This window comes from Pipistrellus kuhlii, unplaced genomic scaffold, assembly GCF_014108245.1.
Source record: "Pipistrellus kuhlii isolate mPipKuh1 unplaced genomic scaffold, mPipKuh1.p scaffold_m20_p_71, whole genome shotgun sequence".
In the NCBI taxonomy this organism is placed as follows: Eukaryota; Metazoa; Chordata; class Mammalia; order Chiroptera; family Vespertilionidae; genus Pipistrellus; species Pipistrellus kuhlii.
In genome coordinates this window covers 244,271-267,867 of record NW_023425575.1, presented here as the reverse complement: position 1 = coordinate 267,867, position 23,597 = coordinate 244,271, and the positions used below count along the sequence as shown (strand labels likewise).

At 40.2% G+C, this 23,597-nt stretch overlaps 3 protein-coding genes across 15 annotated transcripts in view; all 3 read left to right on the top strand.

The window, feature by feature from the left end:
- Window positions 1–23,597, top strand: part of LOC118710240 (zinc finger protein 420) — a 241,764-nt gene that overhangs the window by 133,199 nt on the left and 84,968 nt on the right. The window contains exon 5 of the mRNA XM_045575959.1: window positions 9,223–9,338. Coding sequence (XP_045431915.1) covers window positions 9,223–9,338 — 116 coding nt within the window. The remainder of the gene's footprint in view (window positions 1–9,222; window positions 9,339–23,597) is intronic.
- LOC118710213 (zinc finger protein 208) overlaps window positions 1–23,597 on the top strand; it is a 141,251-nt gene that overhangs the window by 94,966 nt on the left and 22,688 nt on the right. For all 13 annotated transcript variants that reach the window (XM_045575951.1, XM_045575958.1, XM_045575954.1 and 10 more), the window contains one exon: window positions 13,912–15,124. In XM_045575951.1, coding sequence (XP_045431907.1) covers window positions 13,912–15,124 — 1,213 coding nt within the window. The remainder of the gene's footprint in view (window positions 1–13,911; window positions 15,125–23,597) is intronic.
- LOC123651711 (zinc finger protein 501-like) lies at window positions 137–1,560 on the top strand. The gene has a single exon (XM_045576010.1). It carries the CDS (start codon window positions 137–139, stop codon window positions 1,535–1,537), a length of 1,401 nt encoding a protein of 466 aa, XP_045431966.1. The 3' UTR covers window positions 1,538–1,560.

Sequence of the window (23,597 nt, the reverse complement as noted above, 5' to 3'; positions counted from 1 at the left end):
ACAGAGTACATATAATGGATATAGCAGTTATCAATGGAATGAACATTGGAACAAATCTAAGCAAGAGTCATTTCTTAATCATTGGACAAGTGAACTTGCAGAGGACCATTATACAAGTGTAAAAGTCTTTGACCAAATGTCCAATTATAATATACATCAGGTTTTTCCTATTGTGGAGAAGACACAAAATGGAAGTAAATATATCCAGTCTTTTCAGCCATCTTCAAATTACCCCGAACAAGAAAAAATTCATGCTGGGGAGGAGGCTTACAAATGGAATCCGTGTGGGAGAGTCTTCAGTCAAATATTCAATCTAAATAGATGCAAAAAAGTCCATAGTGGAGAAAAACCTTGTACATGTAAAGATTCTAGTAAAACATCTATTTGGCCTTCAGGTTGTACACTAAACCAGATAATTGGTACTGGAGACAAGCCTTACAAATGTAAATCGTGTGGCAAAACTTTTAAATATCATTCATCTCTTGTTATACATAGGGGAAGATTTCATAGTATTGCAAAATTTTATAAACTCAGGGAAAATGGAAAAGACTTTAGTCAGTTCTCAAGACATACTCAAAACCATACAAATCATACAGAAGGAAATTCGTACAAATGTTCAGAGTGTGGCAAAACCTTTAGTCGACTCTCAAACCTTATTCTTCATCAGGGAATTCACACTGGAGAGAAAGCTTATAAATATAGAGAATGTGGCAAATCATTTAACAGCTATTTAGTTCTTATTAATCATCACAATGTTCACACTGAAGGTAAGTCTTATAAATGTAGAGAATGTGATAAAGCATTCCTCCACACCTCAAACCTGTTTCGACATCGGAAAGTTCATAATGGAGAGAAGCCTTATAAATGTACAAAATGTGTCAAAGCGTTCAGTGCGTCCACAAACCTTAATAGACATCACAGAGTTCATACTGGAGAGAAGCCTTATAAATGTAGTGTATGTGGCAAAGCTTTTAGTGATTCCTCCTCCTTTAATAAACATCACAGAGTTCATACTAGAGAGAAGCCTTATAAATATAGAGAATGTGGCAAAGCCTTTAGGCAGTCCGAATCCCTTAGTTATCAGAAAGTTTATATTGGAGAAAAGCCTTATAAATGTAGCGAATGTGACAAAGTCTTTAGCCAGTCCTTATCCCTTAATCGTCATCAGAGAGTTCACACTGGAGAGAACCCTTATCAATGTAGAGAATGTGGCAAAGCCTTTAGATGGTTGTACTCCCTTAATATACATCAGAGAGTTCATAGTGGAGAGAAGCCTTACCAATGTAGAGAATGTGGTAAAGCCTTCAGTGATTCCTCAAAACTTACTCGCCATCATAAAATTCATACTGGAGAGAAGCCTTATAAATGTAGAGAATGTGGCAAAGCCTTTATCCAGTCCTCACACCTTACTAGTCACCGGAGAGTTCATACTGGAGAGAAGCCTTATAAATGTACAGAATGTGGCAAAGCCTTTAGATGGTCTTCTCAATTTACTAAGCATAAGAAAGTTCATCCTGGAGAGAAGCCACATGAATGAAGTGAATGTGACACATCCACTGGCGGCTCCTCCTCATCAGAGAGGTCATACTAGAGAGGAGCCTTATAAATGTAGAGAATGTCATAAAGCCTTTCATCAGTGTTCCTGCCATATTGTACAGCAGAGTTCATACTTGAGAGAAGTATTACAGATATGAGGAGCCTCATAAGTCCTTGGCCAGCAGTGACAAGTTACTGAACACCACAGAATTCTGACTGCGAACAAGCCTTATGAATATGGAAAATGTAGTGAAGCCTTTCAAAGCCATTCATGAATTACTGTACACGAGAGACTTCACACTAAAGGAGATACCTTTCACATGTAGAGCACGTGCAAGGCCTGTACTATTGGAGCTACTCATTTTCTTCACTACCGCGTTTCCCCGAAAATAAGACCTACTTACAGGTTTCCTTCTGAGTGAAATATAAGGCATCCCCCCGAAAATAAGGCCCCTCTAGGTTAAACATGAGAGATTTGGTCCACTGATTCTGAAAGAAATGGAGTCACAAGAAACTCACCAGGAAATTCAGGAATTGGATTGTTATGATGATGTCCCAGAAGATGATATGATTGTCATTGAATAAATGATTAAATTCTTGATACGGTATGATTCACAGTTTGTCTGGTTTGTGTTGACAACTACCGTACTACTATACCGTGTACAGGTAATAAATTTCCTTTATTTTCATTTAACAATAAATGTGTACCGTATTCTTCTTCATGGAAAAATAAGACACCCCCTGAAAATAAGACCTAGCACATCTTTGGGAGCAAAAATTAATATAAGACACTGTCTTATTTTCAGGAAAATTGTATCAGTGAAGTGTAAACAAGGTGCGCAGAATGCTGGTGAACCTTGAGCCCTGGCAAGGGCCATAGCTATGCACAGATTGTTGAGACAATGGGATCTCAAGCTATTTCCTGACCAAATAATCTCAGAGTAAATTTTTACTAATATTTACTGACCTTTAAGATTGTCTGTTACTGGAATTGCCTGCCTGACCAAGGGCTATATATGTATCCAAAATTGAATAAAATGTTGGCAAGGCCTTGGCATCAGTGGAAGTCTTTCCCCTTGCATTGGACTTTCCGCCTGGCTCCCAATATTTCCAAATTATTATTTCTTGTCTCTGTCATTTGTGCACGGCCCTTTTCCAGATTGTGAACACTGAATCATGAGGGATGTTGTTCACACATCTGGCTCTCTATTGGGGAAATCTGGAGGAGAAGAATTGCCTACAGCGAAAAACGAAGTTTACCGGATAGGTGGCAAAAATTCACCAGATAGGTGGGGAAAAGAATTTATCCAAATGGTGGGGAAATTCATTGCATTTAAAGCCCATGGCCAGCTGTAGAGGTCGCAATCTGTAAGTAGGGTAGGAATGTGTTCTTTAAAGCTAGGCTAATGGGGGAGAATTTGGTGAAAATAAAAAGGTTTATTGTAAACTTTTGGCTTGCATGCTTAAGGATAAAGGAATTAATGTGTTAGAAGATATTCTCTCACAGTTTTTACAAGTTATTATAGAACATAATCCCTGGTTTCCTGAAGGAGGTACATCAGATGTTGAATGTTGGGAAAGAGTTGGTCAAAACCTGAAAAAAAAACTCATCAGCAGGAGAAAAATTTGCCTCCAAATTGTTTCTCCTTGTGAAAAATGGTATAGCATTTGCTAGAGTTTTTTAGAGAGGCTAAGGAAGATAAACCTCCTCACCTTGCACCCTCCGCTCCTAAAGAGGAGCAAAAAGAAAAATTGGAGAAATGGCCTTCATAGCCCCCTCCACCTCCATGTCCTAATCCTGAAATGTTTAATTTGCCACTAATAGAATAACTTGTGCCAAGAACTATCTGACATGGATTAAAGGGGAAAGTATGACTAACATTTCTGAAGCATATTTAGTTCCTTATGAGTGGTATTCTTTGGCTCATGCAACTCTGGATGGAGGAGATTATTTACTATGGAAGGGAGAATTTTTGGAGAAATGTCAGGAGCAAGCCCACACAAATCATGGGCTGAATGCTCGAATAACGTATGAAAGTGCACTAATCCATGCACCAGGACTCTAGTAATAATATAAGAACTAAATGTTGAGTTGCCCAACTTGAGTTGCTTAGTGAATGAGCATTGACCTATGAAACAGGAGGTCGGGTTAGATTCCTGGTCAGGGCACATGCCTGGGTTTTCCCTTCAGTTCTCGATAGGGGACATGCAGGAATTAATGGAACATTGATTCTTTCTCATCATTGATGTTTCTCTCTCACTCCCTAACTCTCTGAAATCAACAAAATATTCTAAAAATAAAAATAGTTCCCGAGGTTCAGATGTTCAGTAATGAAAGCCTAATGCATGTGACTTGGCCTTGGTAACTGGCTAGTGGATAGAGGCTGGAAGGAGACTATTAGTGGATGCTGCAGTGAAGGAACTAGGATGGAAGTCTGGAAGGAGGGGAAATTGTGGTGGTGGTGGTTTTGTTTTTTTTTTTTTTGAAAATCATGTTTTGATCTAGTAAAAAGTTGACGAACCATTTGCCAATAGCACATGAAGCAGAAAAACCACCTGAGCAACCCATAGAATAATAAGAAATATCGAGTATTGCTGCATTAAGAGAATCCCTTTTGGGTGGTTTTACATAACAGATAATGAAGTGGAGATGCTTTATGTCCCCTCCAAATGGATTAAAGCTTAACATCCAATATGTCTATATTTGGACATAAGGGGTTTACAGAGGTCATTAACTTTTCATGAGGTCATAAGATGGGGGCCTAATCTGATAGACATGGGGTCCTTATAAAAGAAGATAGAGAAGAAGAAAAAAGAATCACCTGTCTGTACATATTCTTGAAGTTTTATTTGGGTAATATAAAGAAAGAATACTTCAATTTTGCTACTTAGCTAAGTTAGAAGTGTTTATTTATTTTTTAAATATATTTTATTGATTTTGTACAGAGAGGAAGGGGGAGAGATAGAGAGCTAGAAACATCAATGAGAGAGAGTCATCGATCAGCTGCCTCTTGCACACCCCTACTGGGGATATGCCCGCAACCAAGGTACATGCCCTTGACCGGAATTGAACCCGGTCCCTTCAGTCCCCAAGCCAACGCTCTATCCATTGAGCCAAACCGGTTTCGGCCATAGATGACTTTTAACAATCATTTCTGGAGGTTACATTTGCCTCTCTGATTGTATCCTCTCCCACAGAGAAGTCTCCTGTTTGATGCCGGTGAGGCTTCATCAGGGTTTCTGTCAGGGCATTCTCCTCTGTTCCATTGGTGTATGTATCTCTGTCAATCCAGGATCAGTCGCGCCACCAGCCAAACCCCAACAATGACATGGACACTCCCCCAGGAAGGGCTGTCCCTGTGGGAGGAGGAGAGGGACCCAGGCCGCCCCCTGGCTCCGCCCCGCCCCCTCCCTCTGTCCCCGCACAGGCCTGGCCCCGCCCCCACTGCGGAGCCGCTCCGCCCAGGCCCCGCCCCCCGCAGCGAGGCGCATGCGCAGTCCTGGCAGCCGGAAGCGGCTGCGGAGGGGCCGGTGGCGGCTCCCTGAGGCGGTGTCTGTGCTTTAAAGCCGCTGCTCCCGGCCCCTCCCCGCAGGGCGGGCTGAGGGCGCTGCGGGCGCTGAAGTCCGTGTGGGAGCCCCGCCCGGAGCCCCTCCCGGCGGTGAGTGCGCGTCCGGCGGCTGCGCAGTGGAGGCGCCGCGTTCCTTTGGGGGAAACTGAGGCCCGGCCCGCGGTCTGTCCACCTCTGGCTGTGGGCCCGCCCGCCGCGTGGTTTTCCCGCGGAAAACCGTCCCCGGGCCGCCGGGGCCCCCGCGGGGCTGGAGGTCTGGTCAGTGGTTCCCGCCCTTTGCCCTCCCCCGCCCGGCGCTTCCGGCCCAAAGAGCCCGGATGGCCCGGCCTGGGGGTCTGCGCCCGCCTTCCCAGGCCCCCCATTAATCAGGTCTGAGTGCCAGGGGGCCAGTGCCAGGGGGTGGGCTCGGGGAGAGCGCGGTGTCCCCGGAAGAGGGACCTGCCCCAGGGAGGGCTTTGTGGGGGCGGTGACTGCGGGGCGGGGGCCGGGCTGGGGGGCAGGAGAGGGAGGGAGAGACAGACCCGGGGGAGGAGGAGGGCGGAGAGGGTTCCCCAGAGGATGGGGGAGCCGAAGGGGAGCAGCACGGAGGCAGCCAGCTGTGGGGGGCAGCACAGACTGTAACAGGCAGCAGCGGGGACACGGGCGCGGGGAGGGAAAGACGCAGACGTGTGTGGAGATGGGAGCAGAGAGACCAGGAGAGAGAGCCCCGGAAGGCCCTGACCAATTTGGCTCAGTGGATAGAGTGTGGACCTGCGACTGAAGGGTCCTGGGTTGGATTCCAGTCAAGGGCATTCACCTTTTTTTGCAGTTACATCCCCAGTAGGGGATTGCAAGAGGCAGCTGATCCATGTTTCTCTCTCATGGATATTTCTAACACCCTCTTTTTTCCTCTCTGTATAAAATCAATAAAATCTTTTATTATTTTTTTAAAAGAGCACCTGAAGGGAAATGGGTTACAAGATTTTAATGGTCCGTGTGTAGGGACAGAAATAGAGAAAAGGGGAGAAAGTGGGAGGGACAGTGAAATATAAGAAAGGACCACAGTGGAGAAAGGGAACAGTGAGACAGAAACAGATCCATAGACAGAAATACACTGTAGTGGGAAGGAGGGGAACCCTAATTTGAATGAGAGGTGAGCTCATGGAATGTGGATGATTAAGTTGGGATATATCAGTTTGTGTAGTGATATGTTTAATTTTAACAGTTAAATCGTGGAAACTGATTTGACTGAGAATTATAAATCTCCAGTTTATAAGGTTTGGCAAATGTATATTTATTTGCTTCCATTTGCAAACCTTATTCACACAGAGGGAGAGACTGGTATGTTCCTGATGGGCCCCTTGTCATTTCACGGGGTGGCAAGGAAGTGACCTGGGAAAAGAAATGACTAAGTCTGCCCCCACAAGATGCTTTATCAAGCAGTATTAGAAGGATCAATTTTTTTTCTCTCCCATGGATTTGCATTTTCTATCTCTGACATTTCCTTCATGAAAATAGTGGTTAAGCCGAAACCGGTTTGGCTCAATGGATAGAGTGTCAGCTTGGGGACTGAAAGGTCCCAGGTTCGATTCCGGTCAAGGGCATGTACCTTGGTTACGGGCATATCCCCAGTAGGGGGTGTGCAAAAGGCAGCTGATCGATGACTCTCTCTCATCGATGTTTCTAACTCTCTCTCTCTCTCTCCCTTCCTCTCTGTACAAAATCAATAAAATATATTAGAAAAAAGAAAAAGAAAATAGTGGTTAACCGCTGAAATAAGCATTGGTGACATCTCAGAAGCAACGCTTACCATTCTTTTGTTAATATAAGGTAATCTCCACGTTTTCACATTTTTAAACCTAGATATCATTACATTAAAAAGAAAATAACCACCCTAATTGTTTTTTGTGTTTTTGTTTGTTTGTTTGTTTGTTGGTTTCTTTGTTTTTCTTTTTGCACCATTCCAGAGGTGCTGCAATACCACCGCCTTGATGTGTGGCTAGAACTTGGCCTGCAGACTAAAGGGTCCCAGGTTCAATTCTGGTCAAGGGCATGTACTTTGGTTGTGGACACATCCCCAAATTAGCTTCTATAATAAAGATTCTCTTATATATCCACAACTTCTCATGGCTTCTCTTGCTGCTGTTTGGCGTTTAAGAAGGTCCAGCCCCTGGAAGAGAAGCTCAAACCCCACTGTTGTTATAGTTGAGCTGAGAGGAAAGAATGAACTTAGACTAAGTTCCCAACAGTTGGTGCAGTGAGCAGGGTTCAAGGTGGAACTTGCTCTCACAATTAGCATATGGGCAGGATTTAGGAGTAAACACTCCCAGAGAAATGGATCCTACTTTTTTTTTTTTTAATTTTTAATTTTATGGATTTTTTACAGAGAGGAGGGAGAGGGATAGAGAGTTAGAAACATCGATGAGAGAAAATCATCAATGAGCTGCCTCCTGCACATCCCCGCAACCAAGGTATACGCCCTTGACCGGAATTGAACCCAGGACCCCCCCAGTCTTCAGGCCAACGTTCTATCCACTGAGCGAAACTGGACTCGGCATGGATCCTACTCTTACACATGGGGTAGTGGAGCGGAATTCAGAAGAATATATGGACTCAGAGCAGCTGTACTGTGACACCATCACACTACCCACAGGTCTCAGGTGTGCTGGGACTGATGTCTGTTACCCAGCTCTACTGAAATCAGCTCTGGGGGAGCCTCGCAGGCCTCAGGAGTGAACTGGTTAAAGATGGCATAGCATGGGCCTCAGTGCAGGCTTTTTTGGGGGGAAATAAGGGGTGCTCTGTTGCTTTTGGTGTTTCCTGAAATGAGCATATGCACTCATTGCTGTAGGAGTGTGTGGAAGTGTTTGGAAGCACAGACACATAAAGACGGAATAAAACACCTCACATGTAGGAGCTCATTGTTCCTGGCTCCTGTGATAACAGGATGAGGTGGACTTTTCCTCATTTCCAGGTTCTTCTGACTTGAGCGTGAGGTGAGCTGATTAACAGGTGCTGCAGACGCCTTTGAAGGCACATTCTGTGACTCCTCAAGATATTGTCACCTGAGAAAACATCCCACGGCCAGAATCAGTAGCCGGGACCAGATGGCTCCTTCTCAGGTAAAATAAGTGTCCTGGGTCAGAGGCTGAATTTGCTTTTACATTAATATCTTCGGATTTATTTCTCTACCGTTGATGGTTTGCCTTGCTTGTTTATTTTTCTTTCCTATTATCTTGTGATAGTCAATGCCAGCAGTTGCTATATTTCCCTCTCTTATTCTTGTAGTATATTTTTGTTGATTGCAAAAAGGAAGAGAGAGTGAGAGATAATCGCATGAATGATGAGAGAGAATCATTGACTAAATTCTGCACGCCCCACACTGGCATCAATCCGGCAACCTGGGCATGTGTTCTGACCAGTGACCTCTTGGTTAATGGGTCAGTGCTCAAACACTGAGGCACACCCGCTGGACCAGGCAAATGATCTTGTTCTAAGATTACTCATAGTAAGTTTTCAAATAGGATTGTGGCTCCTTTATGTCCTAGTCCATGAGAACTGTAAATTCCATGAACAGAACCCTGAAGATCAAAGTTATATATTAATTTTTCCTGTGTTTTCATTTCATATTCAGACATATGGCACATGATCCGGTAACATTGGTATCACAAGGAAAAAGTGAGCTTGTAAGACAAGTTGAAACAGAGGCCCCATCTCAGAACGTGGATCAGCATCTGTATTTTCAGAAAGTGCAGTCGTTTTTTGTGTGTGTTACCCTTGAAGTGCTTATATTTCGGACTCATTTGACATTTCCCGCTGAGAAATATACACCACTGACCCTTAATGATGCAAACACAGCACTCAGAAATCCACATGCCTGTATCCATGCACTAATTTTAAACTTTAAACTTTTTTTCCCTGAAAAGTGAAATGAGTACCAAGGATTGTTGTACATGTATCATCCTCATTTGTCATTGTTCAAAAAGACATCAGAGAATGTTACTGGGGCAAAGTGATCTTATTGGGTGATTCAAGATGCACCCGTAGGTCCAAACCTCTTCTCCTAACACTGTTTTCATGTTGGGTGACATTATGGACTCCTCTAGTGACCTCTTGGTAAATGTGTCTTTTCTTTCAGGGACTGCTGACCTTCAGGGATGTGGCCATAGATTTTTCTCAGGAGGAATGGGAATGCCTGAACCCCGCTCAACGGAAATTGTTCCTGGATGTGATGTTGGAGAACTACAGCAACCTGTCTTTTGTGGGTGAGTATGACTTCTTTCTTGAATTCCTATGCAGGGGTTTTGTTCCTTTTATTATTTTAATCTGAGACCCAGTGCACGAATTTGTGCACCACTTGGGTCCTATGCTCATGAGGGATATTGGCTTATAATTCTCTTTCTTTGTGTTGTCTTTATCTACTTTTGGTATTAGGGTGATGCTGGCTTCATAGAAGGATCTTGAAAGTGTTCCTTCCTCTTGAATTTTTTGGAATAGTCTGAGGAAGAGAGGTTTTAGTTCTTCCTTGAATGTTTGGTAAAACTCCCCTGTGAAGTCATCTGGCCCCAGGCTTTTGTTTGCTGAAAGCTTTTTGATGACTGCTTCAATTTCTTCCATAATTATTGGTCTATTGAGATAATTAGATTCTTCCTGATTGAGTTTTGGAAGGTTATATTTTTCTAGGAATATATCCATTTCATCCAGGTTGTCCAATTTATTGGAGTAGAGTTGTTCAAGTATTTTTTTTAACAATCCTTTGTATTTTGGTGGGGTTTGTTGTTATTTCACCTCTTTTATTTTTGATTTTGTTTATTTGGGTCCTCTCTCTTTGCTTCTTTGTGAGCCTGGCTAGAGGTTCATCAATCTTGTTTATCCTTTCAGAGAATCAGGTTTTGTTGGCTTTGGTTTTGTTGATCTTTTGTATTGTTTTTTGTTGTTGTTTTTTTGTCTCAATGTCGTTTATCTCCACTCTGATCTTTATTATTTCCTTTTTGCTGCTTACACTGGGTTTTTCTTGTTGCTTTCTAACACTTTGAGTTGTAGGGTCAGGTTATTTATTTCCATTGTTTCTTGTCTTTTGCAGTAGGCTTCTAGAGTTATGAACTTCCCTCTCAAGACTGCTTTCGCTGTGTCCCATACATTTTGGATTGTTGTGTTTTCATTGTTATTTGTTTCCATGATGTTTTTTATTTCTTCCTGGTAATCCAGTCATTGTTTAATAGCATGCTGTTTAGTCTCCATATGTATGATTTTTTGGGGATTTTTTTAATTTTATTAAATTATTATCTGTGTACATATACCATTGCCCCCCCCATACATGCCTTCCCTCCCCAGAGTTTTATGTCCATTGGTTGTACTTATATGCATGTATACAAGTCCTTTGATTGATCTTTTATCTATCCCAGATCTCCCTACCCTCCCCGCTGTAATTTGACAGTCTGCTTGTTGCTTTACTGTCTCTATATCTATCTTTTGGTTCATCAGTTTATAATGTTCTTTATTATCCATAAATGAGTGAGGTCATGTGGTGTTTCTCTTTCATTGACTTGCTTATTTTACTCAGCATGTGAGATTGTTTTTATTGTAGTTGATTTCCAGTTTTATGCTACTGTGATCTGAGAAGATGCTTGATATGATTTCTATCTTCTTGAATTTGAAAAGACTTTGCCTATGACCCAACATATGGTGTATCTTTGAAAATGACCCATATGCACTTGAGAAGAATGTATATTCTGTGGCTTTGGGGTGAAATGTTCTAAAGATGTCAATTAATTCCATCTGATCTAATGAGTCATTTAGGATTGATGTTTCTTTGCTAATTTTTTTTTTTATTACATGATTTGCCAAGTGGTAATAGTGGGGTATTAAGGTCTCCTATTATGATTGTATTGCTGTCAATCTCTGCCTTCATACAGTCCAGGAGGTTTTTTTATGTTTTTGGGTGCTCCTGTATTGGGTGTGTATATTTTACCAGAGTTCTTTTTGTTGGATTGCTCCCTTTAGTATTATTAAGTGGCCTTTTTTACCTCTTGTTATGTCCTTCACTTTGAAATCTTACTTTGTCAGTTATGTGAGGGGAAAGGAGAAGCAATTGTGATAATCTGAACAATAAAAATTTATTATATTTACAAAAAAGAAAAAAGAATAAAACAATCTCTCAAACAAGCATAAAAAATCGATATAATTGACATTCAAGCAAACAACAAAAAAAGGACAGAGAGAGAATCAATTTTTAAATAGTGAAGACAGAGAAGAGAGGTGTGTATGGACTTGGCAGGGGATTGGAAATTAGATATATATGTAGGGTGAAATGTTAACGGGTAAAAAAAAAGAATAAGTAAAATCTAAAGCAGAAAAAGGGTAAGAGAAACAGGACAAAAAAAGGCTAAAAGTTAAGAAGAGAGTAATGATATAAAGGTAGATTGAAATAGAGTAGAATGATATTAAAAGAAAGATGAAAATAGAATGTATAGCACTAATCTCAAAGTAAAATAAAATGACATTTTTAAAAAATGGTAAAAATTAAAATTACTTTTTTATTATATTTTTATTTTTTTAATAAGTATTATAACTGAGTAAAACTAAAAATTACATTGAATAAGTAATAATACTTATTAAAAGTAAAAATGTTTTGCCGAAGCCGGTTTGGCTCCGTGGATAGAGTGTCGGTCTGTGGACTGAAGGTCCCAGGTTCGATTCTGGTCAAGGGCATGTACATTGGTTGCGGGCACATCACTGGTAAGGGGTGTGCAGGAGGCAGCTGGTCGATGTTTCTCTCTCATCGACATTTCTAGCTCTCTATCCCTCTCCCTTCCTCTCTGGAAAATCAATAAAATATATTTTTTTTAAAAAGTAAAAATGTTTTAAAAAGGTAAAATCAAGCGAGGAAGAAAGAAAAAAATAGTTTCTTAAGTAAAAATGAAAAAATAAAATATAAAAAGTACAAGTAGTGAAAGTCATTCACCTCCTCTATTCTATTTGGCACGCCTGTTTCCCAGTTAGACAGTATTGCATTTCCCTGCATTCCCTGCTCCTATCTTGAGCTTTCTTTGAATTCTTCACTTTCATTTGAAGTACTCAAAAATGTCATTTGGTCTATACTTGCTGGTAATTTCAAAGTGCACTGATCAGATTGTCAAAACTAAAAATTTGTTTTCTTTCAGCTATATCATGTGAAGATGACAAGACCTTTTTTCTAAAACCTGGAATTCAAGATTTATTTTCTGAAATGATTCTGGTAAGGTATAAAAGGTGTGGTTTTAACAATATACAATTAATGAAAGCCTAGGAATTTAACAAAGAATGTGAAGAGAAGAGAAGATGTTAATAGAAAATTAACTAACCGGGAACAATCATTCATAATACAATTCTTGTTATCTATAGCAGTCAAGTGTATTATGCATTGGGAAACCTCCCACATTAAACTCAGTGATATTGGCAGATAAGTCTGTTTCTGCACAGGATGGTTGAAAACTTTTTGCTGTGATATGACCTTGAAAAGAAAATCTGGAAAACTAGGAGCTAATTCAGTCTGTGATGTGTATAGTGATTAGAATTGTTTAAAATGTAGGGTGGGATTAAACTTGCAATTATTTTTAAATTTAGATATTCATAATGTTCTTATAAGATTAAAGTCTTAATTTACCAATCTTATTACTTTTAAAAAATATATCTATATCTATATAATTTTTATTTTTATTATTTTTATTTTATTTTATTTTTTTAAAATATATTTTATTGATTTTGTACAGAGAGGAAGGGAGAGAGATAGAGAGTTAGAAACATTGATGAGAGAGAGTCATCGATCAGCTGCCTCTTGCACACCCCCTACTAGGGATATGCCCGCAACCAAGGTACATGCCCTTGACCAGAATCGAACCTGGGTCCCTTCAGTCCCCAAGCCGACGCTCTATCCATTGAGCCAAACCGGTTTCGGCTATAATTTTTATTTTTATTGATTTCAGAGAGAAAGGGGGAGGGAGTGAGAGAAACATCCATTATGAAAGATAGCCATAGCTGGTTTAGTTCAGCCTGTGAATTGAAAGGTCTCAAGATCAATTCAAGTCCAAGGCATATGCCTGGGTCACAGGCACAATCCCCAGTAGGGGAAGTGCAGGAGGCAGCTGATCAATGCTTCTCTTTCCTCATTGTCTCCCTTCTGCTCTGAAAAAAAAAAAAAAAAAATATATATATATATATATATATATATATATATATTTTTTTTTTTTTTTTTTAAGAAATGAGAGAAAATCATTGATTGGCTGCCTCCTGCATGGCTCTTTTTGGACCTAGCCTGAAACCTGGGAATGTGCCCTAATGGGGAATCGAACCATGATCTCCTTTTTCATATGTCAATGCTCAACCCCCGAACACTGCCGGCTGGGCAGTTTGGCAATGTTTTAAACAAGGATTCATTATTCTTCCTCAAACAGTTTTTTTTTATGTTTTGTCTAATTTTGTGGTTTTTTTTGTTGTTGTTTTTTTAAATATTTTTTATTGATTTTTTTACAGAGAGAAAGAGGGAGGGATAGAGAGTTAGAAACATCGATGAGAGAGAATCATTGATCAGCTGCCTCTTGCACACCCCCTACTGGGGATGTGCCCGCAACCAAGGTACATGCCCTTTCCTGGAATCGAACCCGGGACCTTTCAGTCCGCAGGCAGCCAACGCTCTATCCACTGAGCCAAACCGGTCCCGGCTTGTCTATAATTTTAATAAATACTGAAATCTTTTTTAAACAACTTTTTTTGTGGTTCTTATTCAGAAGTGTACATGTTTCTTAAATATATAACTGTCACTAAAGACCTTTCTATATCCCATTACCAGCAGAGTAAATATAACGAAGACACAAATTATCAATGGAACGCACATTGGAAAAACTTTCAAAAAGAGTCATATCTTAATAAACAATGGAGAATTGAGCTTGCTGAGGACCATTATAAAAGTGGAAAAGTCTTGAAACAAATGTCCAATCACCATGTAGGTCAGTTATATCCTATTGTGGAAAAGACACATGAAGGAAGTAGACGTGTCAAATCTTTTCAGAAATCTTCAAATTACACTGAACAAGAGAATATTAATGCTGGAGAGCAAACTTACACAGCTAATGTATGTGGTAAAATCGTCAGTCAAACAATCAATCTAAATAGACTAAAAGAAATCCATAGTGGAGAAAAACATTATAATAGTAAAAATTCTAGGAAAACATCCAATTGTCCTTCAGGTTGTTTTCTAAATGAAAGAATTCTGAACGGAGACAAGCCTTACAAATGTAAAGCATGTGGCAAAGCCTTTAAATCTCATTTAACTCTCACTGTACATGAGAGAAGACTTCACACTAGGGAGAAACTTGACAAACTTACGGGAAATGGAAAAGGCTTTAGTCAGCCCTCAAAACATACTCAACATCATAGAAATCATACGGAACAAAAGCCTTATAAATGTTCAGAATGTGGCAAAGCCTTTAGCCAACCCTCCAAACTTATTGTTCATCAGAGAATTCACACTGGAGAGAAACCTTACAAATGTAGAGAATGTGGCAAAGCCTTTATTAGGTCCTCAAACCTTGGATATCATCAAAGAGTTCACACTGGAGAGAAGCCTTATAAATGTATAGAATGTGACAAAGCCTTTATCCAGTCCTCAGACCTTAGGATTCATCAGAGAATTCATACTGGAGAGAAACCGCATAAATGTAGAGAATGTGGAAAAAGCTTTAGCAGCTCCTCAAAACTAATTATACATCAGAGAATTCACACTGGAGAGAAGCCTTATACATGTAGAGAATGTGGCAAAGCCTTTATTAGTCATACATGTCTCATTAAACATAACCGTATTCATACTGGAGAAAAACCATACAAATGTGGAGAATGTGGCAAAGCTTTCAGCCATTCCTCATCCTTTACTTATCATCAGAGAGTTCATATTGGACAGAAGCCTTATAAATGTAGAGAATGTGGCAAAGCCTTTAACTATTCCTCATCGCTTACTAATCATCAGAGAGTTCATACTGGAGAGAAGCCTTATAAATGTAGAGAATGTGGCAAAGCTTTCAGCCACTCCCCATCCCTTATTAATCATCAAAGAGTTCACACTGGAGAGAAGCCTTATAAATGTAGAGAATGTGGCAAAGCTTTCAGTCATTCTTTATCCTTTGCTAATCATCAGAGAGTTCATATTATACAGAAGCCTTATAAATGTACAGAATGTGGCAAATCCTTTAATTATTCCTCATCTCTTACTAATCATCAGAGAGTTCATACTGGAGAGAAGCCTTATAAATGTAGAGAATGTGGCAAAGCTTTTAACTATTCTACATCCCTTACTAATCATCAGAGAGTTCATACTGGAGAGAAGCCTTATAAATGTAGAGAATGTGGCAAAGCTTTTAACTATTCCTCATCTCTTACTAATCATCAGAGAGTTCATACTGGAGAGAAGCCTTATAAATGTAGAGAATGTGGCAAAGCCTTTAGCCAGTCCTCAAGCCTTGGATATCATCAGAGAGTTCACACTGGACAGAAACCTTATACCAGGTAATTGTAGAAAATGTCGGAAATCCTTTGGCAGCTCCTCACGCCTTACAAATCATCAGAGAGATCATTCTGAAGAGAAAACTTACAAATTTAGGAAATATAAGTGTCTTTCACCAGTGTTCCCGCCTAACTGCACAGCAGAGTTCATACTTGAGAGAAGATTTACAGAGGGGAGTGTCGTAAGTCGTTTAATAGCTGTGAGAACTTGCTTAACATCACAGAATTCTGAATGGGAAGAAGCCTTAAGAATGTGAAAAATGTAGAAAGCCTTTAAAATCTATTTATGTCTTACTGTACCTGAGAAAATTCATACTAAAGAGATTCCTTAAAAATGTAGAGTATGTGAAAGATTCTGTAACCACAGCTCAAAATTTACAAAATAAGAGAGATTTCTTTAGTGGAGGGAAGTCTTACAAGTTTACTATGAGATGAACTATTAGTGAAAAATTAGTTAATGCTTCAGGAACAGTTTCCTGCCTAAACAACACAGTTTTTATTAATATACATTAATTTTTAATTAATGTATTATATGTATACATATCTTCCCATATAATTTATTTTAATTAGCCAGTTTACCTCAATCTGACATAAGATTTCTCTCTTGACTTGTCCTAGGTTATGGACAGTAAATGACAATTAAATTTCTTTTAGTCATTTAGTACCTTTATATAAGCTTTGTTTAGGGAGGCAAAAATACAAATTATTTTTCAAAGCTGAATACTTTTTCCCAGACATTTGAAGGAAATCTTTATTTCCCTGTAGAATAATTTCCAGGCTAACTTTTAGAGAGTTTCTCTGTTCCTTTTATTTTATTTTGTTTTATTTATTTATTTTTAAAATATATTTTATTAATTTTGTACCAAGAGGAAAGGAGAGAGATAGTTAGAAACATCGATGAGAGAGAGTCATCGATCAGCTGCCTCCTGCACACCTCCTACTGGGGATGTGCCCAAAACCAAGGTACATGCCCTTGACCGGAATCGTACCTGGGACCTTCCAGTACGCAGGCTGACATTCTATCCACTGAGCCAAACCGGTTCTGGCTTTGGCTGTCTAAATTTTAAATGATGGATTGTGAAATAAAAACATGGCAAAATGTTGCCGAGACCGGTTCCCACTGTTACAGCCATAAAATTTGCTTGAAGAATGCCTGACCCCACATTCTGACATGCTCAAATCATCTTCAAAGATTCTCCCTTCCATAGTAAATGATCTCCATCCAGAGTTTCAACAGCCAGAGAATACCAATCATAAGGAGCTAAGAAATAGTATTCATAATTTCTCCTGTAATCTTTCTCTTATAGCTGTTTGCACAGGTGACTCTATTAACGGTGAATTAGATATTTCAGTATTAGGACATGGAGGTGGAATGGGGCCATGAAGTCCATTCCTCCAATTTTTCTATTTCTCTCCCAACCCCCTGGGGCGGAGGGTGCAAGTCTTTCTAAAAGGCTCTAGCAAATGAAATACAGCACCTCATAATGAGAAATAGTTTGAAGGCAAGTTTTTTTCCCTGTCACTGAGGTTTTTCAAATTTTAACCAAGTTTTTGCCAAACATTCAAGATCTAATGTACCTTCTTCAGGAATCCAAGGCTTATGTTCTATAACATCAAGCAAAAACTTCAAGAGACTCCCTTCTGAAACTTTTAATTCCTTAAGCATGCAAACCAAAAGTCTATAATAAAGTATATAATCGAATTCTGCCCTTATCCTGGTTAAAGAAAGGTTCCCAACCCTACTTATATGTTGTGACTTCTGAAGCTGAGTGTAGGCTTTGCATGCAGTGAAATTTACCACCTGTACAGTGTCCCTCCCCCCCTCCTTGCTGACTAGTGAACTCTTCCCCCCCCCCCCCACCTTGCTGATGAAAGTTTGTTTTTTCGCTCTAGGCGAAGTCTTCTCCAGGGGTCTGCTGAGGCACCAAATGTGAATGATTCCCCCATGTCCCACGTGGCTCAAGGTTCAGCCTCTGGAAGAGGGGCCACATGCAAATAAAGAGACAAGACAAGAAATAATTTGGAAATATTTAGGGACCATGTGGGAGCCCAGCTCAAGAGGTAGGACTCTAGGCCTGCCATCCCTTTACTCATTTTTGTGATATACCTATAGCCCTTAGGCAGGCAATTTCCAGTAACAGGCAGATTACCTTCTCCGTAAGGATTTACATGACTGGTAGGGAAGTTGCTTCAGCTACCATAGTCTCAACTAATCAGTGGGTTCATAACTCTGACCTTTGACAGAGTTCAAGAGTCACCAGCCTTCTGGGTTCCTTGTCCACACCTTTCTGCTTGTGAAGACAACGGGGAGCTTCCCGCAGTATGTCAAAGGATTTATCTTCATAAAATAAAATAAAAATTAAAAACCCAAAGGATTTATCTTCATTTATATGTCATACACCATCTGACAATTAGTGGATAGAAGCCCAACAGATATAAATAATGTGACAAAGCTTACTCAGTATGCAACCTGACCCAACATCAGCATTCATACTGGAGAGAAACAAATGTAAACAATTTCCTAAAATCTTTAATCAGCATCCGTAGCTTATTCCTCACATTGGCATTCATTCTAGCAGGAAACCTTAAAACAGAAGAATATGGGAAATCCTATAATTGGACCTAGAATCTCAGTCAATAGTAGGGATTGTATTTGGATAGAAATTCTACATTCAAGATATAGGAGAGAGGACTTTTGAACAAAATATACAGTTTACAAAAGTCCAAGGAATATATTCCTTAAAGTGACTTTAAAATGTAAAAACTTGACCCAAGTATGTAATTGATTATGAATTTAAAGTTTTAATTGATTAATAATTCACACCAGAGAGGTACCCAAAATGCCTTTCAGGTATTGCTCCAAATCAGAAGGTTTATTACACAGCGTACTCCCAACTTTAAATATAGTTAGGTAATATTTGTATATTTAAATAAATCAAAAGAATTGATGTTTCCATAGGTACAATTATTTAAAGTGCTACCTATTTGAAATTGAAATCATTACAGGTATTTGGAAAAAGAAATATTAATGTAATTTTGTTCCGATATCACTTGATATTGCTATATTTTATTCCTGGTGTATGAGTGAAATCATGGGCTTAATTGTTTCTGGCTTAGAGATCTGTGAGCTGTTGTATGGACTTCACTTATGCACATTTTTCATGGAATATTGGATACATTGTAAGGTGCACATTTTTTTCCATTAGAGATTTACACTATTGAATGAATCTTTTAAAATAGTTCTTGAGTCTTATAAATGATTACATCAAAATTACTTCCTTTTCTGTGCCAGTGTTTTTGGATGAAAATTTTAGGAGGGCATTCAATTTGTGGTTTTGATGTTTAGATGAATGGAAGTACACTCAGGACAGTGCTGTCTGTATAATAGCTTTTCCATAATTAAGAGGAATATTGTAATACCAGTGTCGTTGTTGTATCCAAGATGCAGAATTGGCATGAACTCTGCATGTGGAAAGAGGAAAACTTTCTGAGATTGCACTGCTGGCTGAACTCAGAAAAATTATATTTCTTTCATTTCCCATTTTCTGTTCCTCTCTGGTTTTTCACTCTACCTTCTAGGCTGCCATTTTTAAAAAGTCTATTTTATCGATTTTTTATAGAGAAGAAGGGAGAGGGATAGAGAGTTAGAAATATCAATCAGCTGCCTCCTGCACACTCCCTACTGGGGATGTGCCCACAATCAAAGTACATGTCTTTGACAGGAATCGAACTTGAGACCTTTCAGTCCACAAGCCGATACACTGAGCCAAACCAGTCAGGGCACTGCCATTCTTTTTGCAGTGCTATGTCCACAGCATAGAAAACTCTTCATCAAGCCCGTGTAGCTTCTGCTCATTTTTTTGGTATGCACTTATGAATGACTGACATCAGAATTTGGTGATTAGGAGAGAGAAACCAAGATGTTGGCACAGGCAAACACCTAAACTGCTACCTTTCACAACAATTTCAAAACTACAACTGAAAGACAGAACAGACATCATCCAGAACCACAGGCAAGCTGGCTGACTGGAAATTCTACAACTAGAAGGAAAGTAAAAGCACAAGGAGAATTTGAGGAGCTGCAAAAGCCTGAGGTATGGATACAGTAGCACATGAAGCAGTAGAACCACCTGGCCAAACCATAGACTCATAAGTAATATGGAAATATAGTTAAATTAAGAGAATCCATTTTGGGGTGGTTTTATACAACAGCGAATGCACTTGTAGCACTCTTATTGACTAAATAGTGTCCCCCGAAAATGGATATTTTGACAGCCTAACACCCACGATGTCTATTTGGTGATAGGGGGTTTAGTGAGGTCATTAAGGTTATAAGAGGTCAAAAGAGAGTGGGGTCCTATTCTGATAGAAGTTGGGTCATATAAAAGGAGGAGATAGATTAACCTTTCTGTACATATTCTTGAAATTTTACTTAGATAATATTATCAAGAAAGGAGAGTTCAATGTTTTTTTCTAAGGCAAATCAACAATGTTTATTTTTGATATGTTTATTCTGGAATAAGTGTTATATTCAAATGCTTGATGAAATAATAAAAGTTATATAGTAGAAAAACAGAATTCAAGGTAATTTAATTCAAGTGTTGGACACAACATTTGTTTTAGTAATGAGATTTATAACAATGTTCATTATTTTTTTTTATTTTTATTTTAATATATTTTATTGATTTTTTACAGAGAGGAGAAGAGAGGGATAGAGAGATAGAAACGTCAATGAGAGAGAAACATCGACCAGCTGCCTCTTGCACATCCCCTACCAGGGATGTGCCCGCAACCAATGTACATGCCCTTGACCGGAATCGAACCTGGGACCTTTCAGTCCGCAGACCGACGCTCTACCACTGAGCCAAACCGGTTTCGGCAACAATGTTCTTTAAAAGGTTTATTTTTAAGCAATGATATTGTCCTAAATGATCACATACCTTAGTCACCCAAGTCTCATATCCCAGGTCATGTCCCTCTGAAAGGCTCTGGAACTCAGCCATGTTGACTCTTGGTCTCCCTGGTGAATGAGGAAGGGAGCAGGAAGGGCTGCTGGTGCGAATGTGAAATTGCCCATCTACCCAGGGAGAGTTGTGGTTTCACCTTCTAGTTCTTCATGCTCACACAGACCATTGCAACTCTTTGGTTAATGAAAGTGCTTACGTAAATTCCAATCACAATCATGTTCTGGAGTTCAATCTCCTCCCCACCTACTGCCCCATTTCCTACAGAGTTGCTTCAGCCTCACTACCATCATCTGCCTGCATTACTGGGCGGGGCAAATTACCTCCCTGACAACTCTTTTCAACTGTTGGTTTCCAACACATGTGGAAATCTTTCTGAGTGCTTTCATAACATTTAAAGCTAAATGTGTGAGTCACTGACTTCCAAACTTCACCATTGGGAATGGAGAGGTTTGTTGACAAGCACACATCATTATCAGAATTTCATTACTAACCATTTCATTCCATTATCAATTTAAAAAAATATGCATATATTTTATTGATTTTGTATAGAGAGGAAGGGAGAGAAATAGAGAGTTAGAAACATCGATGAGAGAGAGTCATCGATCAGCTGCCTCTTGCACACCCCGTACTGGGGATATGCCCACAACCAAGGTACATGCCCTTGACCAGAATTGAACCCAGGACCTTTCAGTCCCCAAGCCAACACTCTATCCATTGAGCCAAACCAGTTTCGGCTCCATTATCAATTTTAAGAATTTCATCACTAACCATTTCATTCCATTATCAATTTTAAGAAGGCAATCCACAGGAATGTCTGAAAGTTGGTGATCACTTTGAACACATCGTTTGCCCCTGTGGATTGTATCCTCTTCCCAGAGAAGGCTCCTGTCTGATGCAGGTGATGTTTCATCAGGTTTTACGTTGGAGAATTCCCCTCCATTCCATTGGTATAAGAATCTGCGTTAATCCCTGCTCACAACCACTGACTGACTTGTGTGAGCCTCGTCCCGAGTGGTTCAGAGATCAGGATCTGGAGAAAGCCTGAGCCCAAATGACAGAGATGAGACAGGAAATAAAAATTTGGAAATAATGGAGGCCAGAGGGAAAGTCCACTGCAAGGGGAAGGACTTTCACTGGTGCCCAGGGCTTGCCAACCTTCTATTCAATTTTGGATACATGTATAGCCCTTAGCCAGGCAATTCCAGTCACAGGGAGACTATCTTAAAGATCAGTGAATAGTAGTCAAGATTTACACTAAGACTATTTGGTCAGGAAATTGCTTGAGCCCCCATTGTGTCCACTAAACAATCGGTGCATAGCTCTGGCCCTTGTCAGGGCTCCAGGTTCATCAGCATTCCCCACTCCTTGTTTACACTTTTCTGTTAGTGAAGGCAATGGGTATCTTCCAACACTTAATCTTGCTTTGTAAAATGTTTTCAGTGTCAAAAAATGAATGTTCCAACTTACCTCTATTTGAAGTATTTTGCCTCTCCTGAATAACTTTTGCTTAAATTACTGTCAAAATTGCATTGACTGGGTAATCAATTTATTGTGTATAATACTTGGATATATTAAGGAATGTCTTTCAGTTCATTTGTATCTGCTTTCTTTAGCATTGCTGTGTCATTTTCACTGTATGACTCACCGTCTTTGTAGAATAGATTGTCTTTATATGTTCATCTGTTTATTATGTGTGGTGTGTTTTTTGGCTTCAGGTGGCAATAATAAGAAGTGGTATTTTATTGCCCTGAAGCAATTAAATACTTATATAGGTTAAACATAATCCTCTGACTTACTCCCAACTAAAGGTTTCTAAACAAATCATATTTTTAAAGTAAAGAAATATTTATAAATCTGAAATGAATATCTATATACATGAAAATACTGGAAAATAATCAAAAGAATGGGACTAAGTAAACTGATAATAGTTATTCTTATAACTCTTTTTTAAATATTGTTGATTTTAAAATAGTCTTGCTTCCCAAATTAAGGAAAACTAACAGGAGACATTCTCCATTACTATCAATCTCTCATTAACTAGGTTACATGGACTAGAACAGTTAAAATATTCATTTTAAAAAGGTCTTCCTAGAACACAAAATACTTCAAAGACCACAACTTACAACTAGAAAAATTTTATCCCTGGAAAAATACGTAAATTAAATTTGTTTCCCACTATGTTGGATGGAACCTTATCTCAGGTTCCGGACCACCTGGTTCTGTATGGATATCTGGTTCTGTTTCTGAGGCCCACAACCTTAACTCAAGCTGCTTCCTTAACTCAACCTGCCTCTCTGTTCAGATGGGGAGACAGGGAGGGGCTGAGAGAGCAGGCTGCCCTTCCCCTCCCCCCTCCTCACTGAGGGTTTAAGGATCCAGGAAAATCAGAGGCAGAAAGTTTCCGTTCAAACCCCACCTGCCCGCCTTTAATTCTCTGTGACTTCCCTGTGAGGATGTGTTCCCGGCCTGTGAAGATCCTGGGAAAGACACCTCCCTGGGGCCTGTGCAGCTAAAGGGCAGGCCAGCCAGTAGCTCTGAGCACAGCCTCTGGGATCTGGAAACTTCTGTGTGAATTCCAGATTCCTCCTCCCCTCTGTATGCTTCTGCCACAGCTGCCTTTACTCCCTGGCACCCTAACAGAAGAACAGCCCGTCTATGTGGGGGGCCTTGTGCCATCAGAGGGCACCGGGCCCTCTCCTCCCTTTAAAGAAGCAAAATCCCCGCCCTCTCTGCTCCTGTCTCTTCTCTCCTTGTGAATCCTGTCACAGCCAAGCCACCAGCCAAACCCAGCAAAGACGGGAACTCCTCCAGGAAGGGCTGTCCCTGTGGGAGGAGGGGAGGGGCCCAGGCCGCCCCCTGGCTCCGCCCCGCCCCTCCCGCTGGCCCCGCCCCCACCGCGGAGCCGCTCCGCTCAGGCCCCGCCCCCCGCAGGGAGGCGCATGCGCAGTCCTGGCAGCCGAAAGCGGCTGCGGAGGGGCCGGTGGCGGCTCCCTGAGGCGGTGTCTGTGCTTTA